Source organism: Arachis hypogaea, chromosome 6, assembly GCF_003086295.3.
Source record: "Arachis hypogaea cultivar Tifrunner chromosome 6, arahy.Tifrunner.gnm2.J5K5, whole genome shotgun sequence".
Lineage (NCBI taxonomy): Eukaryota > Viridiplantae > Streptophyta > Magnoliopsida > Fabales > Fabaceae > Arachis > Arachis hypogaea.
Window position 1 is genome coordinate 109,219,751 of NC_092041.1, and position 19,904 is coordinate 109,239,654.

The 19,904-nt window shown below is 35.3% G+C and overlaps 1 protein-coding gene across 2 annotated transcripts; it reads right to left on the minus strand.

Annotated features, from left to right (window-relative positions):
- Window positions 1-76: 76 nt before the first annotated feature.
- Window positions 77-18,852, minus strand: LOC112755592 (helicase and polymerase-containing protein TEBICHI). 2 transcript variants are annotated; one of them, XR_003814648.2, is made up of 25 exons: window positions 18,600-18,852; window positions 17,812-18,278; window positions 16,619-17,612; window positions 15,898-15,962; window positions 14,211-14,316; window positions 13,864-14,064; window positions 13,547-13,747; window positions 12,534-12,695; window positions 12,212-12,451; window positions 11,828-12,040; window positions 11,157-11,507; window positions 10,847-10,999; window positions 10,214-10,435; window positions 9,531-9,749; window positions 9,295-9,412; window positions 7,765-8,927; window positions 7,456-7,653; window positions 5,820-6,079; window positions 3,295-3,484; window positions 3,094-3,201; window positions 2,129-2,557; window positions 1,156-1,264; window positions 917-1,057; window positions 694-790; window positions 77-587 (listed from the first exon to the last, which is right to left on the minus strand). XR_003814648.2 is itself a non-coding variant. In XM_025803779.3 (25 exons), exons 1-25 carry the CDS (start codon window positions 18,633-18,635, stop codon window positions 517-519), a joined length of 6,438 nt encoding a protein of 2,145 aa, XP_025659564.1. In that variant the 5' UTR covers window positions 18,636-18,852; the 3' UTR covers window positions 77-516. The 2 variants fall into 2 exon arrangements, 1 of the variants encoding a protein (XP_025659564.1); XM_025803779.3 differs by having other exon boundaries at window positions 2,205-2,557.
- Between the last annotated feature and the right edge of the window lie 1,052 nt (window positions 18,853-19,904).

Here is a 19,904-nt window from a genome sequence, read left to right on the forward strand (position 1 = left end):
GACTGATCGGTTATCAGAGTTAATCCTGTCAATTTATTTTTACTTGACATTATGCTGGATGAGAGTTTTACCATTGTTTGTTGAGATGAAACTGTAGCCATTTTTTCTTATAAGGATACAACAGGGGAGTGACCACATTGTCAATTCTTTCTTACAAGAGCGTTCTATTATGTACAGATTTCTACAAAATTTTTTGTTTTTCCCATCCTATACATGAAAAATTATTTAATGAATAATTGCAGCATCGCCACTTGTGATGCATCGGAACCCGTTTGCTATCTTCGAAGTGAGAAATATGAAATCTTGCCAGTATTTCTCGCTCTTAATCTGCAACATAGAAGTAAAACCTCATCAGAATTAATAAGCCTTTTGTTTGGCTGCCATGGTCGGGTGATGATTCCCCCCTCCATTCCAGACCTCCCTGAAAATTTAACAATGAAGGTGCCGCTCAATATAATTGAATACTTCTGACATCATGGACTATTCAGTGATGTGATTTTCGGCATTATCTTGAATTTATCTGTCCGGTGCAAATGCCTCCAAAGATCCCCATGTTCTCCCAACTTGGACTTTCGCACGAAGAGGAACTGCACCAGCGCACGGATAATCGTAAAGAATGAATTTGATTTTCACAATATGATAACAGAAACTTTCGTCTACCCAAGTAAAGAAGAGAAAAGCATAAACACATACCAAGAAGTGAGACTGCATTCTCCATGCTTGTCTTTAACAGCGCGGCAGCTTCCCTTATCACCGAAGGATCAACTTCCAGCACTAACTCATCATGCACCTAGTTGTAAATCAATAAAGATCGAAATAAGAAAACACAATGGGGTAAACAAGAGAAATAATAATAATAATAATAATAATAATAATAATAATAATAATAATAATAATAATAATAATAATAATAAACCTGTAATGAAATTCGGCAACGATCTCTGAGCATGTGAAACTTGGTTGCCATAGAAGAACTAGAATCCGAACTATCAACACCGTCGACAATCACGGAGTAAATTCTTAGCATTGCAATCTTGATTATGTCTGCAGCAGATCCCTTGAGGAACAGGGGAAAAAATATTAACACAAAGATCATCGAGCTCTGAAAAAAACATAATCTGACTCCGGATCCAGGATTGAAATTTTAAACTATACCTGACAAATGGAATTCACAGCTTGCCTTTGAGCTTTTGATTTTTCTGTACTGTTGCCAAATTTTATTTTAGACAAAAATCGTTTTCTTCCCTTAAGAGTCTCGACATATCTGGATAGTGCATGAAGAAGCAAACCACAAAGTTATAGCCCAACAGTAACAGGCTTAGAAAGAATGCAGTTTATCCTATGTTTTTTTTCCTGATGAAAAATAAAGCTAGCTATACGATAAAATACTAGCATAAATATGCTTAGTTTGCTCTATGGTTAGATACAGAAATCAGTAAATCATTTAAAATAATTAAATTGTTTCTATTTTCTAATACCTAAAACTATAATTTATGTCTACAAAGAAAAACAAATAAAAGTGTGGTTAGATAAGACATCATTTCATGAGACTAAAATTTTTGGAAAACAATGTCATATGTTATCAGAGTTTATATGATCAAGGATTAAGAATTCAATGTTAATCCCTATTCTTCCATATAAAACTAGAATTCCACCTCTAGGTATGATGGAGTAAAGTACTATTCACACTTTAACCCTAAAGTTGTACTTTCAAAAGTTGCTCATCTTTCTTGGCTTTTCAAATATAGCTAACTAAAAGTTCTTAGATAAAACAAAATTAGTGGTTTTCATTCAATAAGCATGAGTTACAACAATAGTATTTAGTGAACTTACTTTTAAATTAAAATAACTTTAATAGACATAAATGTAATAAATAGTAAGAATAAATCTGGATATTCATTAATATATAAGATTATATTAGATTTTTAACTTTAAAAAGCACAAGCTATCTTTAAAATATATATTCTTTTTTGGAAAGCACAAGCACATTTCTAATAAACTTTACCAAACCACCCTAAATATAAAACTATTCATGAACATTCACAAAACATCTTAACCTTTCAGAAATTAATCGCAAGCATAATCAATAATTGTTTGAACCAATTGGTGTCCTAAGCTTATTGCTTACCTCATCTTAGTCATTATAGCATTGCAGAAGGGATATGTCATTTAGGATATACAAAAGTGGGAAAAAGTCTCCTCACCCTTTGAGACGACAAGATGAAACAACTTCATTGAGCCAAGAAGAAACACCAGGAAAAGAGCTTTTGAAATAACTAATCTTTTCTGCAGCTTCATCAGAAGTGCAATCAAGGTGATCAGCAAGGCTATTGGCACCCATTCCATAAAGAATTCCATAAACCATCTTTTTAGTCTGATCTCTCTCATTGGAGCTGACAGAATCCTCTGCACACCCAATCCACCTTGCCGCTATCATTGTAAAGGCATCACCATCAGGCTTACTGAGAAGCTCAATGAGAGAAGAGTCTTTAGAGAAGTGTGCCATCACCCTCAATTCTATTTGAGAATAGTCTGCTGTTAACAGTAACCAGTTGTCCTGCAACAAACAAAATAAACAAATAAGAACACAACACAATCGCTCAAGTATATCACACAAATACACTTTCCTAAACTTTAAAATGTTCCAAATAAGGTTTGTTGAAGAATAGCAGACTGCAACGGATATACATTGGGAGTTTTGGATGATAGGAAGAGAACCCCCCGCCCCGCCGGGGGGTTAAGCGTCGTACTAAAAAGGAGGTTTGTCCTGCTATAAATGTGAATCAAATTTCAGTAGGGAACTTATTGTAGGTGTACAACATCGAAACACATTTTAATTTTTAACGATGCTGGTTGGCATGACAGAGATTGGGGAAACCATTCTACACTAATAACACTCATAAGAACTGGGCACAGCATAGAAAGAAAAACTACACTTGTCTTGAAATTTACTAACTAATCTTGCATTCAATAAAGACCCAGGTCCTATCACACACACATACACAACAACGACAACAACAAAGCCTTATCCCAATAGGCACACACAGATACACAAAACGCAAATAAAACATAACCCAAGGTAAAGTTAAAGACCTGAGTAGGAATAAAGAAATCACGAGCATTAATGCTGTAATGATTTTCATCAGCATCTCCTTCGCTTTTATCCTCTTCCATTTTGAAGTCTACTGTATGTTCAACACACTGCATCGTTCATAAAGACAGTCCATAATATTAAATATAGCAAACAACAAAGGGAAAAAAAGAAGAGGAAACTTGCAGATTAAGAACATATACCTGAAGATTAGGTTCCTCCATTGAAAGTCGACCAGTTGCTGTAGATGTCTGAAGCCAATGCCCATGTAATGTATACTTCTGTGTGCTTACCGATAGCCTAGCTAGAGAACAAATTGATCCAAGTGTAGTGTTCAAGAGCTTTGCCATTGTTCGATGCTCTTTAATGATTGGAACAATGGGATGTACATGCCTGAAAAATAATCATATTTTCTAGAATAATGTGCAAATATGAAATACAAAGAAATTTTAAATCAAAATACAGATATATTGGGAAATATATTTACAACATTTTTGCACACCTTAAAGTGTACACATTTATTTTTGAGATAGTGGCTATAGTTCATTTATTGTCCAAAATTGGAAGGTGTACCGTGTACCAAAAAGATTGTGCAAATAACACTTATATATTTAGCCTCCTACATATAATAAAAAATTCTGGTCTCTACAGCATGGTAAATGTAATAGGGTATACTATAAATCAAATAACATACAAATCAAATAATCAACTCATGGAAATAATATGGGAGGTTCATCATAATATTCCTAAAACTGAGATTAGAAATGTTCAAACTCAATGGGATATCACAGCCCCTTCGGAACCCACTTTGTCACCTTTTATTAACCCTCTTGCCTCTGCTCTAAAAATCAGCAGACCAAGAGTATCTACTACTAGGTGAACAAAAAGGGGGATAGGCAATCACCATGTCTCAGGTCCCTTTCACCACAAAACTATCACTTTGGCTAGCCATTGACAATCTCTTGTAAGACATCCAGAAATGCCTTTCTGTTGCAGAACTTTATCCAAGAAGCTCCAGCTAACCTTGTCAGAAGCTTTCTCAAAGTCTAACTTAAAAAGAATACATTCTTTTGATCTTCTCCTCATCATCCACCACCGAATTAAAATCAACATCCTAGCCAAGCACTTTGGTTGTCCAAAATAGCATCTCCAAGCATTTCACTCAAGTGGGTGGAAAACCTTTCTAATGATCTTGTACATGCTGGTTAAGAGGCTAACAGGTCGATAGTCCTTGACTCTAATCAACCTATCCTTCTTAGGAATGAAGGTGACAAAAGTGGAATTCATGCTCTTCCTAATATTTCCATTCCTGTGAAATTCCTCAAACACCTCAAAAGATCATGCTTGATAACAATCCAACACGCTTGGAAAAAACAGAGTGAAACCATCAAGTCCAAGTGCCTTATCCTTATCCATGCTCCAAACAGCCTGTTTAATTTTCTCTAGATCAAAAGGTCTCTCTAGAAAGGTTGTTTTGCCCTGGGGAATGACCAACCAATCTATCCTTGAAGAAAGGTCTAGATTTGTTTTCCTCATAGTAAAGCATCATAAAAAACCATGTTTGCTTCTGGAGCTTTTCTTCTTTCTATTTAGGTGCTCTTCTATTTCACTTTCTTCATAAATGACTAGTTTGAGTGTTTGAGGATGATGATGAATGCAGAAACATGGTGGGTGGTACGAACAAGAATGAAGAAGGTAATGAAAAATCAATGACTTTTCACGGAATATTTTATTTAATTCAAGTGTTGGTAACAATACCCTGTGGGTACTCAATTGAATTGTTTTTATTTAAGGTAGGAACCTGAATACAAATTTAAAACTACAGCAATTTATTTGAAATTTCAGTAAAAATATAAGGGCCTTAAGAAAAATCAAGTTAAAGATTGACATATTTTCTTTACTTATGCATTACATCTGATCACACCGTGTCTACTTTAAAAGATACAGACTCCCTAAACGTTCATCTTTCATAAGATTTTTTAAAAAAATAAAAGAAAATACCCCTCCTTAATTTTCATCCAGACACATGGAGAATTCTCCAGACACAACATTTATTTTCAATGATAAAAGCAAATGCTACCAACATATCAACATAACCAAATCACCTAAATGGATCAAACTTGTCTTCTACATACCAAACCTACTATAAATATGTTTGTGCGGTATAACATCCTTCCATCCCACTTAAGCCAAACCATCAAAATCTGAAACATTTTAAAGATTTTCACGTATTATTTCTCTTGATCTTTCTCATCTCTAGTTATTTAATATTTAGATACAGTCCGCCCGATAGTACTTAGCTCATACGTCCTTTTGTAAGGTTGAAAATCAAAAGAGGAAAGAAAATCATTAAATAAGAAACTGGAGGCATAGACATAAATTCGCAAACCCAAGGAAAGGTATTTGTTGCTCTTCTATTTATTTATTGAGTTTAATTTTAATGCACTGACAGTGTAAAGCATTTTACACAGTCATGCAATCACATTTATCCTTTTAGATAACCATTCATGCAGTCAATGTGAAAGGTAATTATTTTTACTGATATGGTGCTACGTAATTGGATGCACGTGTAAAATTACTTTACATTGACAATGCATCAAAATTAAATTCTTATTTATTATATAAACTACCTACTAAGTACTAACAAAAGCAACAGCAAAGCATTAGAAGTTATTGGAAGATTGCTTTTAATAACAATTAAAAGGAAAAAGAAAAACTTGCTGAATACCTTAATGCATCCAAGCATTGCTTTCCAGTACTTGCATGTTTTTTCCCCTTATTTCGGCCATCAGGAATAGGCAGCATCAAGTGTTCAAAGAGCACCTTTGCAATGTCTGCTGGCATGTTCAATGAAAATGTAATCCCAGCCAGCTTATAAGCTTCCTTTTCAAGATACTTCAGCCTTTTCACCAACAATTTACGAGCCTGAATGCATCTCTCCAAGTCGACACCAATTCCCCATAGTTCCATGTCAGCAAGAACATTTACCTAAAGCAGCATCCATGTAGCATTACTCAGTGCATGTAAACATATAAAACAACTGAGAACTTAAAACCATAAAAACAAACATCAAGGTAACTTGGTATAATTGTTCATAGTCTTAGTTTATAATTGTGACAGTACATATTATTTATAATATTTATATTGAGAAAATTTATGGGGAAAAAATAAAGCAAATTCTAAATAACATCCTTCTTATCACTGCATTGAATGTTTGTAAAAGCATCTTGCTGCCAACTTCAAATAATCAAAATGGCCTGAAAACAACATACCTTTATATATTCCAAATAAAAGCTAATATCAACTATTTCATCACCTTTTTTACTTTTATGGCTTTTATTTAAGCTTTCAAGCAAATTAAAAACGAGATTAATTCATGGCTTAGTATTTAGCAGCTAAATCACCTTATATGATACACTGCAAGGATATGCAAGTCTAATGCTAATCTTTCTATATGATATTTCACCAAATATAAGGAGAAAGTCCATCAGAGTCAGCATGTAGAACCACACAAAAATGTTAACTATACAATTAAGAAATTAAAATATTTAAGTCATTTAGTGAATTTCATATACAGTTAATCTCAGCCTTCAATGGAATAGATTGGTTAACATGTTGATAATTGTTTATAAGTTCATTGCATAGTTAGCATTTCCAGAAAACCCAAATTGGAATAAATTTACTACACCGTTGACAGAACAACACCAATAAATGAACATTTGAGTTATACAAATATCCAAAATCAACAAGCTATATAAAATCTTTTGTCTTGCTTGCTGAAGGAATTCATATTTTCAATATCAATATATATAACCAAAACAAAATTTCCAACATGAGAAAGGACCAAGATGTCTTTACATGAGAAAGTTTTACATGTCTATGCATATGTCCAAGAAAGGTCCTAACCCCTAAATGTATCCAGCACTTGTTCGATATAGTTTACAATTTTTTTGATGCATCAAATGTGCAATGCATGAATTTATAATTTATTGTAATGCATACATCCTACATTAAACAAGTTGCTAATTTTAGTGTCAACACACATCAGAATAAAAACACACTTCATTAAGTAATAAAGTTAATGAAGTCTAGAGAAGTGTTGGCTAGTTAGAACAGTAGAGCCAGCTAGGATAGGACAGTTATAAGTTAATTACAGCTTCCATATCTAACTTAAGTATGAAAGCACTATTCTGCCCTTTGGACTAGCTTATGCAGAATCCTATCCCACATTGTATATAAACACAGATCAGTGCTAAGCTCAATCATAATACAGAGTACACATTTCTGAACTTTCTCTCTTCTCTTTGAATTCTCTCGTATCTCAAACTGTATTATTAAAATTAAAAAATTACTTAAAATCTTACCAAAGGGATTTCTATTCTCATAAGCACTTCAACAAGTTCTTCAGAAACAAGTAATTTCCAAAGAACAGAACATAATGCTCTTGTTTGGGCAACCCGTCGGCAGCAACCATTATGTGCAGCTCTTCGCATCTGATTCTTCCACCTGCCACTCTGATTAGCAGCTGCAGCATCCTCAGAGGATAACCTCTTCTTTACCTCCTAAAACATCAACATAAATACTTAACTCTAAACGACCTAATATCTCCTACAATAACACAAAACATAGTCACATATGTACAAGTATCCATGCAATTCGAATATTTACATTACCTTCTCCAGGTTTGGATTTGAGCTCCTCTCTTCATCAGGCCACAGTATCCAAGTCACAATACACATGTCAATTACATCTTTAATGAGGACACGTGGTAGCAATACATATGAACTATCTACAATTTCAAAGTCTTCATTATTTCCAAGATTGTAAGAGCAACCAAACCTCTGAAGTGAAACTGCAGGCTTTTTTAAAACCTGAATTTGAATCTTCAAATTCCAAGTGAACTTTTTGACATCTCTTTTTCCTAATATTTTACTAATCCTGCTCCATCTATCCTTGGCAATCTCCAAATCATGCTTAGAATTAGAAGATGAAACTTTCAGCTTGTGACTGCATGCACTCAAGGATAAACTGTCATCGCTTTTACCCGTAGACAACAAAATATCCCTGGGAAGGTTAATGTAGTATACAGGAGAGCATTCCCAACAGATGGCTATGCCATGTATTTCAAAAGGAGCAGGAGAGTGCAGTTCCAATCGTTTGATATAGTGGATATCAAAGTAGAACTCTGGCAAAGTTTCCCATAGATCCAGAAATGAATCAATCCCACCAGGACTACTACCTGCATTAATGGGACCTCTCTGGGTGGAACTTTCCATATCTCCACTTGCTAAAATTCTACTATGATGTTGGTCCTCTGAACCACGAGCTAGGCACCCATCATGTATGACGGTGGTATCAGTTGGATTCTGTAACTGATCAGAGAGAGTGGGCAGATCTACATTCTTGGTAGGGTCAAAAGCAGCATTGGGCTCATTCCTTATAGATCCAATAACTGGAGCTTCAGAATTTTCAGTAGAAAAATTAAATGGAACCTCACTGATTGGTTTTCCTTTCAGATAAACTAGAGCATCATTTTCAGAATCTTGTCTCTGTCTTGCTAAAGCAACTTCATTAGAACTATCATTGTGGACTGCATCAACAAAACTATGACTAGTGTGAGCTGTGTCACTTCCAGAGTTACTTCCAGCTTCTTTCTTGGTAGAATCAGAAGCAGCAGTAAATATGGGAGGAGCAAACTGTGGGACATCATATCCAAGTGACTTATATGCTGAGAAAGCAGCAACCCTTGCCTCATCAGCTTTATCAAGAACAATCTTTCGAGCACCATTCTTGATCTTCTTCGCCACACCAAATTGTAAACTCCGTTTCGCAGAGCCTTCCAAAATAAACAAAATTAAATCTCGTCAAAATAGAGTCTAGATTGTCTCCATAGACATCAAAGATTTATGGAATGAATTGAAGCAATAAATTAAAGTCAAGTAGAAACTATAACAAGAATTGAAGATAAACTCAAAGAAATAAAAAAATATAGCGCAGTGCTAACAGACTCAATTGAAAATGTTATCAAGAAATATCGACAAACAAGAGGTCCATATAAGATGTTAATCCAATTATTTTAATGCCATTTTAACCATATGTGATTTTTCATGTAATAAAGCACCAAAAAGGTTATCTCAATCTTTTAAACATAAAAACAAATAAATAAATAAATAAATTCACTAATAAAAATTTTTGAAGATGACCTTCTGTTGCCCATGATGAAGATTCAAAAAGCGCCTTAACTATTTCTGGTACCGAAGCTTCAGCAATTGCAAGAGGTGTTCGTAAACCTGCTTTATAGAGTGCTCTAGCTCGAGAACCCTACAAATTGAATGGTAAACAAGGCAAAGCAATGAGCTCTATCACAAGCCTATACTAAGAACAAGACATAAACTATTTGATGGAGTATGCCAGAGTGATAGCATTCGACTGCACCTACTTTAACATAGGGAATGGCAGTAAGCTCTACAATCTCTGCTCTGACTCCAAATGACACACGATTCTGAAATTTAGCAACTAAGCCTTCAAGATCATGCCAGCCAAGCCTCTCACAGAATGCAGAAACCATAGATGCAAACCTTCCAGCATTCTCTTGCAAGGCTTGAACCATTCCTCTGGCAACTTTATATGCTTCACAAACCTCGCCCACAGGAGTTTCCTTTAAAAAAGCACATTCATTCAAAGAATGATTTAATCACTAGAAAAATATTATAGATTAAATAAAGAGGAAAAGTATTGTTAAAGCAATTGTTAAAACAAAAGTTGAAATATTGTTAGAACTACAACAGTAAGCAGAACAAAATTTTATGACACTATCCTTTAAATATTGTTTACTTTCGCTTAACAGCAATGCTTTGCTTTTTCCGTTACCCCTTGACTTCCTTTAGGATCTAATTTACATTCATGGCTTCTCTTTGATCCTCTCCACTCTGTTACTTTCAGGAATTTTCCATAATTGGACATGCAAAAGGGTACTGTGTTAACACCTTGAGTTCTTGTTCTAACTGAGAAGGATTGCTTCTTACTTTTCTATCTTTTTTTCCTAATGGCATCCATCTTTGGAAAAACAAAGAAAAAAAATACAAATAGTGATATTTTAATCCACACAACAGGAAAAAGCACCTGAACTAGCAGCGACAAAATAAGAGCTACATAGAATCGTCTACAGACACGAAGTGTTTGATCATCTGAGAGTGCAGTTGCATCAGAGATCCCGAGTTGATTTCCTCGTTTATTGTTTATCCCTCTTGTACTGTCGCTTGACTTGTTATAAGAACGTATAGGTGCCCCATGTGCCATACGCATCAAGAATGGTTCCGTCACACCTACTCGATTACCAACTGACTGCAAAAAGTAAAATAAATAATGAAATAAAAATTAAAAAAATCAATGATAATCAACAGGTGTTACAAATATGCTAAAGCTTCCATAGAACAGTTATGTCAAAACTACAAACATAAAGTTACTCCAAATTGATCTCCCTTGACATTTAAAGACAATTCAAACAGTACACTTTGCACAGCATACTAGTACTAGAATAACACTGACATAGAGCTCTGACTTCCAATTTTACCATTTCATTGTTCATTTATATAGTTTGGACACTTTCCGTACTATAAATTTATTTCTTCTGCAAAGATAGGTTATATTGAATATCTGATGAAATCCAAGCAGCTCCAAAAGTCTTTCTGAAAAGCAACATGGGAAGTTACATCATGAACTATGTCATGGCTGTATTTTCTAGAAGAAACCAACCTGGTCAAGTGGAGACAATTTCACAAATCGCTCATAGTACAATTCCCAATCTGGCTCAACATCAACATTGATTGGAGTGACCAAGTAAACTAAGTGCAGGTCAGATGCGAGGACAAATCCTTCCCTAGCCCTTGAAAGGTCAGCGAGCACAATCTAAGATCAACCATACATAACAGGTTAATGCCAATGATAAACATAACTTTTAAAACTTCCCCAAATTATCCACCTAAATATTAAGCCATCCCCAGAATAAGAAGAACCAAAAAGAACAAACAGAACAGTGAAAATAAAAGTAAACAGAAACATTTACAAGTGATTCTTCTGGAGGGAGAGAGCTGCCAAATGATGCACGTCCAAGAGGTGTTGTACTGTAAAGTTTAGTGTCTTCATTCCATTCAAGAAACTTTCTTTGGCACAACCAGCGGAGGGATTCTTGTGCAGACTTTACCACATCTTGGAATGGTTTTGTGGAGTTCAAAAGAGTACATCTAACGTAGCGATGAACATCACTAGCTGTTTGAACTATTCCACCAGCCACAACTTCTAAGATTGCATGAGTCATTCCATTCACATCTTCAGATAAACAGGAATGTAATGGTGGACAGCTTTCATTAAGAAGCCCCATAACTCTTTTTACCTCTTCTGGTTTGCAGATAAGTACCTATGAAGATCAAAATCATTTGACACATTCAACTAATCAATTAAGTATAACAAAACAGTGCAATCAATGTAACATGAATATGCCCACATACATATAAATTATAATTAATTAAACTATAACATGCATGTGAAAAGCATAACCAAGTAGAGGCAAACAATATGCATATGGAATTATTGAATATGTTAAGTACAACAAGAGAAGAAATAAATAAAGATGATAATGAGTCAAAATACATAAAAGTACAATATATCAATCAGCCTAAAAACAAAACACAAACACTACCCATATAATAGTTGAAAGTGTAACAGAAAAGGGCATACACTTTCTCCTTTTGTATCAATTCCAGTACGACCAGCACGACCAGCCATCTGTTTGTACCTCGTCCCATCTATAAAATCACGACCAATTCTAGGCTGGCGGAAAATAACCCTCCTAGCTGGCAGATTAACCCCTGCCGCTAAGGTTGATGTGGCAGTTAAAACACGTAAAAGTCCTTTTCGGTAACAGGTTTCAATTATCTCTCTTTCCTCAACCTGAGAACAGTGAAAATGGTCTAGGACTTGAGAAATAGGTGAAATATTCTGCCACAAATTCATTCTATATACCATACGTAAAGTTCAGGTCAAATGAGGAATTCTACTAAATTGAGTTTGCACTAACAATGTTAGCAGAAGCTATAAACAAAGAAGAAATAAAAGAATTACCGTGAGGCCAGCATGGTGAAATGCAACACCCGAAGGAAGGGTTTCCTCTAATACGGGATCCAACCCAGCAGGACACTTTCTCAACGAGTCGATAGCAGAAGTAATATCAGCAAACTCACAGTCATTCTCCTGAATATTAGCAATAAAGCTTTTAAGGAACTTTCCAACATGCCTTGCTGTCGATTCACAACCCTTTCGACTAGAGCAAAATATTAAGACTGATTGTCCCTCTTGAACAACCTGAAAGCATATTAATTGTTGATAATTATTCAGGGTTCACTACAGAGTGTATACATTGCAGTTAAGACTCTAAAGTACCCACCTCATTACAAAGCTCAACAACATGATCTGGATCTTTACCACCAAGATCAGCTGCCTTTGAGATTGTTCTAGAAAGTTCCATACTCTTGTCATATATGGAATTACCAACTTTTATATATTCTTCTAAAGGAACTGGCCGGAACTCTGTCTGGTATAGTGCTGCCTTGAGGTAAAATTTGCAACAATCGAATTAAAAGATAATCACCAGAAGAAAAGGTGCTTATACTAATATGACAATGTTGAAAGCTTCATTTATCATTTAGGAAACCAAATTATCTAGCACAGTAATACTTGTACCTCAGATAGAGTCTACAAATTATGATTCAAAGAATTCCCTGAAGTTTCATATCGTCTTTTGAATTAAAAATCATGAACTGCAAGATAGATTCCTCTTAGGATTTGCCTTGCTGATGCTGAGTTTCTTCAATTTCATGTCAATGTTCATCAGCAGTGCATTTTGGTGGGGAAGAAAGTGAAAACCAATAAAATCCTATTTTCTATTTTTACTTTTTCATTTCAAACAAACCTAAAACCAGAGAACATTAGAAAATGGAATGGAAAATGTTTGCGCAGACCAAACATGCCCTAAATGAATTACTTCACAACCAGAATATTAATTTAGTGTGATATCAACATAGGAAGAAGATCGTCGTCAAAATGCTTAGGAAGATAATCCAGTGCAAATCCCCAGTTCACCACCTCCTGATCTTCCCCCCAGCAGGGCAACAACTCCCTAATTCTCTATTTATTTCCACCTTTATTCATTATATCCATGCACTCTAGTATTGTCTAGGTTCCTAACACAATCAGGTGGGATCAAAGTTTTCTGAAAGATAAATACCAATATGTATGTTATGCAGATCATGTCTGAACAGATTGAAGTCCAATAATTGCTACTTTTTGGACTTATTTTAGGTTATAAATGGAAAAAAAAAATAATACATGCTATTCTTATGTTTGTTAATGAAGCATTTGTTATGTATGGAAATAAATAATGTTTGAAATACTCCATACTTGAAGCCAGTCAGCAACTGCTGCAACATTTGGCATTGTTGCACTCATTCCAACAATTTGCAGACCTTGAGCAGGATCAGAATTGTCGCTGCTTCCACCTGAACTTTCTCCTTCACTTGATTTTGAAATACCTTCTCCTGCCGCATAACGAAGTTTTGTCAGCATGAGTTCCAGAAGATAACCTCTATTTGCATCACCAACCTGTTAAAAGACATAAGCAACAAAACACTATGAGAACTGTCTAAGTGTACCATTTTGCATGTAATAGAATTCCCATCTCCTAAACGTGTAACTAAAAAGTTAATGAGTGACAATACCATATGCAACTCATCTATCACAATAATTCCCATCTCTGATAAACGGCCCTCTTCCAATAATCTATTGATTAAGGAGTTTGCCTTCTCTATCGTGCAAACAGCCACAGAAGTGTCTTTAGGAAGTGTTCCACCACCTTGGTTCCCAAAATAACTACGAACATATTTACCAAGTGGCTCAAGAAGACGTTCAAGGTGTTCTGCCTGTGAACCAAATTGACATCTAAGTGTAAATTTTGAGCTGTTGAAATATGGAAGTTCATAAGCACATCCACAACCTGAATCGTATTTTTAAAAATATAAATAAATGAAAAATTAAAAAATTAAACAGAAGAGAACAAAAAGTGCACCTTTTCAGCACAGATTGACACATATGGAAGAACAAGTATTGCCATTTTATCAGTAGATATCACCCTCCGCAGCATTAAAATCTCAGCAACGATACTCTTACCAGCACTGTGGCAACAAGAAAATCATTTCATACATGTTTTCCTCGAAAGGAAGACATATAAAGGTAAAATGAGAAGGATATAGAGAAAAAAAAAACATACAAATCAAATTTATAAAGGAAAATATAGATAGACAGGAATTTCAATAGTATAAAAGATGATAAATAACATGATGCAGGTATAGAAGAAATGATATAGATCTTGAGCAATGATATACACAGAAGTATAAAATAATATATTGATTCAGTTAGACATTCAACACAAGAAAAGTAATATAACAACAACAACAACAACTAAGCCTTGTCCCACTAAATGAGGTCGGCTACATGAATCAAACGACGCTATTGTGCTCTGTCATGTATCATGTCTACAGAGAGACCGTTTACATGTAGATCTCGTTTGACCACCTCATGGATGATCTTCTTAGCTCTTCCTCTACTTTTCGCCATTTGTCCATCTTCCATCTCATCCACCCTCCTGACCGGATGTTCTATCGGTCTTCTTCTCACATGTCCAAACCACCTGAGACGCGATTCAACCATCTTTTCCACAATGGGTGCTACTCCAACTCTCTCCCTTATATCTTCATTCCTTATTTTATTCAATCGCGTATGACCACTCATCCATCTCAACATCTTCATCTCTGCCACACTCAGCTTATGTTCGTGCTCCTCTTTAGCCGCCCAACACTCCGTACCATACAGCATAGCCGGTCTTATAGCGGTGCGATAGAATTTACCTTTAAGTTTTAAAGGCACTTTTTTGTCGCATATAAAACCAGATGCACTCCGCCATTTTGACCAACCTGCTTGGATCCTATGATTTACATAATGTTCAATCTCTCCATTATCCTGTATGATGCACCCAAGATACTTAAAACTTTTAACTTTTCGTAGGATGTTCTCTCCAATTTTCACCTCTATATTGGAGTTTTCCCTTCTCAGACTGAACTTACATTCCATATATTCCGTCTTGCTACGGCTTATGCGCAGACCATACACTTCTAGAGCTTCTCTCCATAACTCCAACTTCTTATTTAGATCTTCCCTTGACTCTCCCATAAGGACGATACAAGAAAAGTAATATAATATGAAATAAAACATTTATTGATTAAATATGCTTCTTTTTCCAGATGTCATTACAAAAGTATAAGGCTGTAAGTGATCTTAGTATTTCTGACCAAACTCAAGAATAGCATTCTATCTAATGAAATCCTGAAGGTGGAAGACGGAACAAATGCAAACACGTTCCTCAAATTCGTGACCCTTGGCACATTATCATTAAACCCTTTACATAAATGAATAGGGCATAAATATAACAGGGTGCTGTAAGATCCCACATTGAGGAAGTGCAACTATGTTAATTCTGCATGGTTGTATACCCTAGTTATGGCTGATTAAGTAACTACTTGGGTATTTCCCGTTATTGAGCCTGTGTGCTCGCACAAGTACAATACACACAAACAAGCACTCACTATAGATACTTTTGCATGCTCTCTGTCCTGATATAATTGTTTTCCAATACTATCCAAATTATCTGTTCCTTCCAGACACGTTTTACAGAAATATCCAGTTGCATAAGAGAGTACCTTGTAGAAGCACAATATACAAGATTTCTTCTCTGAAGGACACCATCCACCCGAAGACAGTCAACCTAATAGATAGAAAGATAAATAGAAAGTTCCAATAAACTTATATATGCCAGAACAAAAGGTTTTTGAAGTAAATAATTTTTAAGATCAGATCATAATGTTAAACACAGCCATATTTCAAGAAGTTCTCATATCCAACTAAATTTACACTGTTTTTACACCTGGTTAATCACATAAATATATATACCAAATTATGTTTATTTCATGGATAACAAGTACCAAGTATTTTCCCCTGGTACCAAAAAAGAGGCACGACTAGTTACAAATTTGAACATCATTAATTCCTATCAAAAGAAAACATCCATTAACCACATATATCATAAATTATGTCACAATAATAACCAAACAATATGACTAACGGGAAATTTGCACATCGTTAGAGCAGCTTAGACAGGGTGGATAGAGCAAGCTTAGAAAGGGTGGATACTTTTGGTGTAAAATCAGAACCCACTAAACACTAAGCCAACAACTTGAACAAAAGTTAAGATACATTAATAGAAAGAAAGAAATGGGAAAAAAAAGTAAAACAAATAGCAGCCAGTACCCAGTAGTGCAATACATTTGGATAGAAGAGCATAAAATCAGTTTTATAGAAAAAATAAAGTGTAGCAAATTGTTATAATACTTAAGGAGCAACTTCATATAAAAGGCAACTAACCTGCCATTCATAAAGCTTTGAGATTCCTTTCTTTCTATATATACTGCATATTTCAGGTGGAAGCCAGCTGTTTAGCTCTAAATGATTCTTAAACGACAGACTACTCGACGGAGTACAAGCTTCATCAGATTTATGTGTATTAACTGCCATCGCAACCTCATTGAGGGGTGAATTAAATGTCATACTAATATTATCCTGACTTGAAAAATTCATTCTTTTGCATACTGCATCTACTAAAGGCTTCTCCTTCCCTTCATCAATCTTTTGATATCTATGATCTGTTACAGAACCACACTCATACTGTCTACCACCCTCACAAGTAACATTAGTCAGATTACCAACACCACGATCTTGCAGGGTACTTTCACCCAAAATATTATCCTCTAATGAAAAATCAAAATGCTTCACAGGAAGAACAGAGACTTCTTTCTTGGAATCTTTGGTGTGCATCCCTGCTTCCCCCTTCCAAAATCTGCTCTTGCATTGATCCATTACTTCCCTCAGCTTTCCATCATGACTTTGTAAATTAGATGAATTCTCCATTTCATGTTGCTCATCCACCACATTAATCTTGTGCATAACAATAGAAGAATCATGAGTCACAGGAACACACAAACCATCGGCAACTTGAATCGCTTCATTCCAAAAAGCTGAGCCAGGTGAAAAACTTGAGCTTCCACGTGTTGACTTTGGAGTCTCCTTGACACATGCTTTGACAACCAAGGATCCTGGCGTATTAAATTCAGCAGGATTCATACTTGAAGTAGGTGTATGGGTACATTTTCGAAGGCTCGGGTCACTACCAACAACACCAGAACAGATTTCTTTAGGAATATCATCACTAGAGATGTTTTCACTACCAAAATGTGGCTCACTAGTGGGGTCCTCACACTTCTCCGCCAAACTAATATTTTTATCTACTAATGTAAGAGAACAATGTCTGGTATGAGCATCTTCTTTCATTTCCGACGACAAACGAATCTGGTCTACTCCACTGCAAGCAGCATAGTTCAAATTATATAAGAAGCAGGAATTGATAGTTTAAAATAAATAAATAAAATAGAGGTAGTAGAAAAACCTACAACAACAAAACCCATGCTTGCACATATCCACAGCAAAGTGCAAACAGATGACCCTACCAATCATGACAGAGCCAACATGATCTAATTGGTCAAAATTATAAAGGAATGTACCTGCAATACAAGGACAGAAACTCTGCCGCAAATCGTTTGGCATCCGAGTTTGGCACACCCATTGCCATACCACTCCATCCTTTTTCCTGGCCAGGGTCTCCAACCACCATGGAACTCACCTTCGATGATTCATCCATTAGTCCTGAAGGCAAAGCTTGTGCCAGCTCATTCCCTTGGGCCGACAAAACAGGCAGCTTACTTTGCTCATAATCAATACAACTACTAACATCTAAAGCTAAATTTCTCTTAACCGAATGCTGCCTAACCAAAGACTCCCCAACCGGGGTGGCCACATTGGACAGCCTGGCAGCATGGCAATCATCTTGTGAAGAAACCAAGTAACTGTCCAAAGTTCCTTTGGCACTAGGAGACCCATCAACCCCATGATGCTTTGCACCTTTCTCAGATCTCCCAGGCATAGAAGCAGGCGACACCGCAGCCGCTTTCCTTTTCTTCGAAGGATAAAACTGTATCATGCAAAAACTCAGTCACCAATACCAGTGAGAAACAGAACAATCCATAGATTCTCTAAATTCAAACCAAACCAAAAAAAAAAAAGCAATAACCATCGTAAGTCATGCTCAAGAAACAAACTAGGCATAAGGGAAACAAAAACTGTTTTCGCTAATTACCAAAGGAAAATGAAAGATTTTCGGTGATATGCAAGAAACAAAACAAATCAGATTCTAGTAGTTATTTTTCGTTCTTTTCAGAGTGAAATGCGAAGAAAGAACAAAAATGAGTATGAACGGCGTTGTTAAGGGTTGGGAGTGAAATTTGGGGAGGACCTGATCAATGCGATTGCGAGGAGAACCAGAATCCATGGTAGAAGAGGAGGACTTTCACGGTTTCCAGAACTCAAGATCCTTCTTCTTGTTCCTCGTCTACTTCAGTGTGCCCTAATCGCGAGAACCATGAAAGGTTGGAGTCCTTTTCATGGCGGAGTGCCTGCCTGAAATGGCAGTGGCGAAGCGGAGTGTGGAAATGGAAGTGGCGCTGATAACTTCAAATTGAAATTGAAATTGAAAACTGTGGTGGCCCATGAAAACTTGAACATTTTTGTGTTTTATTTCTCCATAATTTAAAAAGCTTTTCTTTTTTGGACGGGGGTTAAAAAGCTTGAATTTATTGAGTTTACACAAATAATTCTCTCTTTTTTTGGTTTGTACCAAGGTATCCATTGGGCCAAAAGCCCAATCCCAATGAGCCCAGCCCAACTACAATGAGCCCAGTCCAATCAGTGTCACAAGTGACAAGTTGGGTCGTTCAGAAGAGTTCTGACAATGTAGCGCGTTGTAGTGGCATGTATAGTAATGGCAAATATGTTTGTTTCCTAAAGAGCTACACCAATTCTTATTTGAGTTAATAGTCAAAATCGTCTCTAAAAAATACTCGATCTTCATTTTAGTTCTTGAAAGATAAAATTAATCGAAATCTACGACTTGATCACGTTAGTCCTTCTATCAGTTGGATGATGACGTGTCACGTTAAGTGCCACGTGGCACATGATGACGTGGTGGGCTGATGCCACGTGTCACAAGATGATTGGTTGACGTGTCAGGACAGTGACACGTGACGTGTCACCTGTCACTTGACATTTAAAAAAGTTATTTATAATCAAAATAGTCCTTAAAAGTTTAGATGTAAGTTATTTTCATCCCTAAAATTTTAAAAATTAATCAAATTAGTTCTTATATAATTTTTTTTATAATATTAAATTTAAATTATTTTTTAATACTTGTAAAACCCATATTTTTTAAAATTAAATAATTAACTATTTATAAATTATTATATTATATTGAGATATAATTTTTTAAAAAAAATATTTTTAATAAAAATAATTAAATAGAATTTTATGATTATTAAAATTTAATTTAATTATTATTTATTTTAATAAATTTAAATTATTTAAAAAAATATTTTAATTAGACAAATATTAAATTGATTTTTATTATTATTATTATTATTATTATTATTATTATTATTATTATTATTATTAAAGTTAAAAAGAAAAAAGAAAAAAAAAAGAAAAGAAGGAAGAAATTGGCCGAAGCCATTAGGTAGTAGAAGAAAGAAAATATAGCTTATATGTA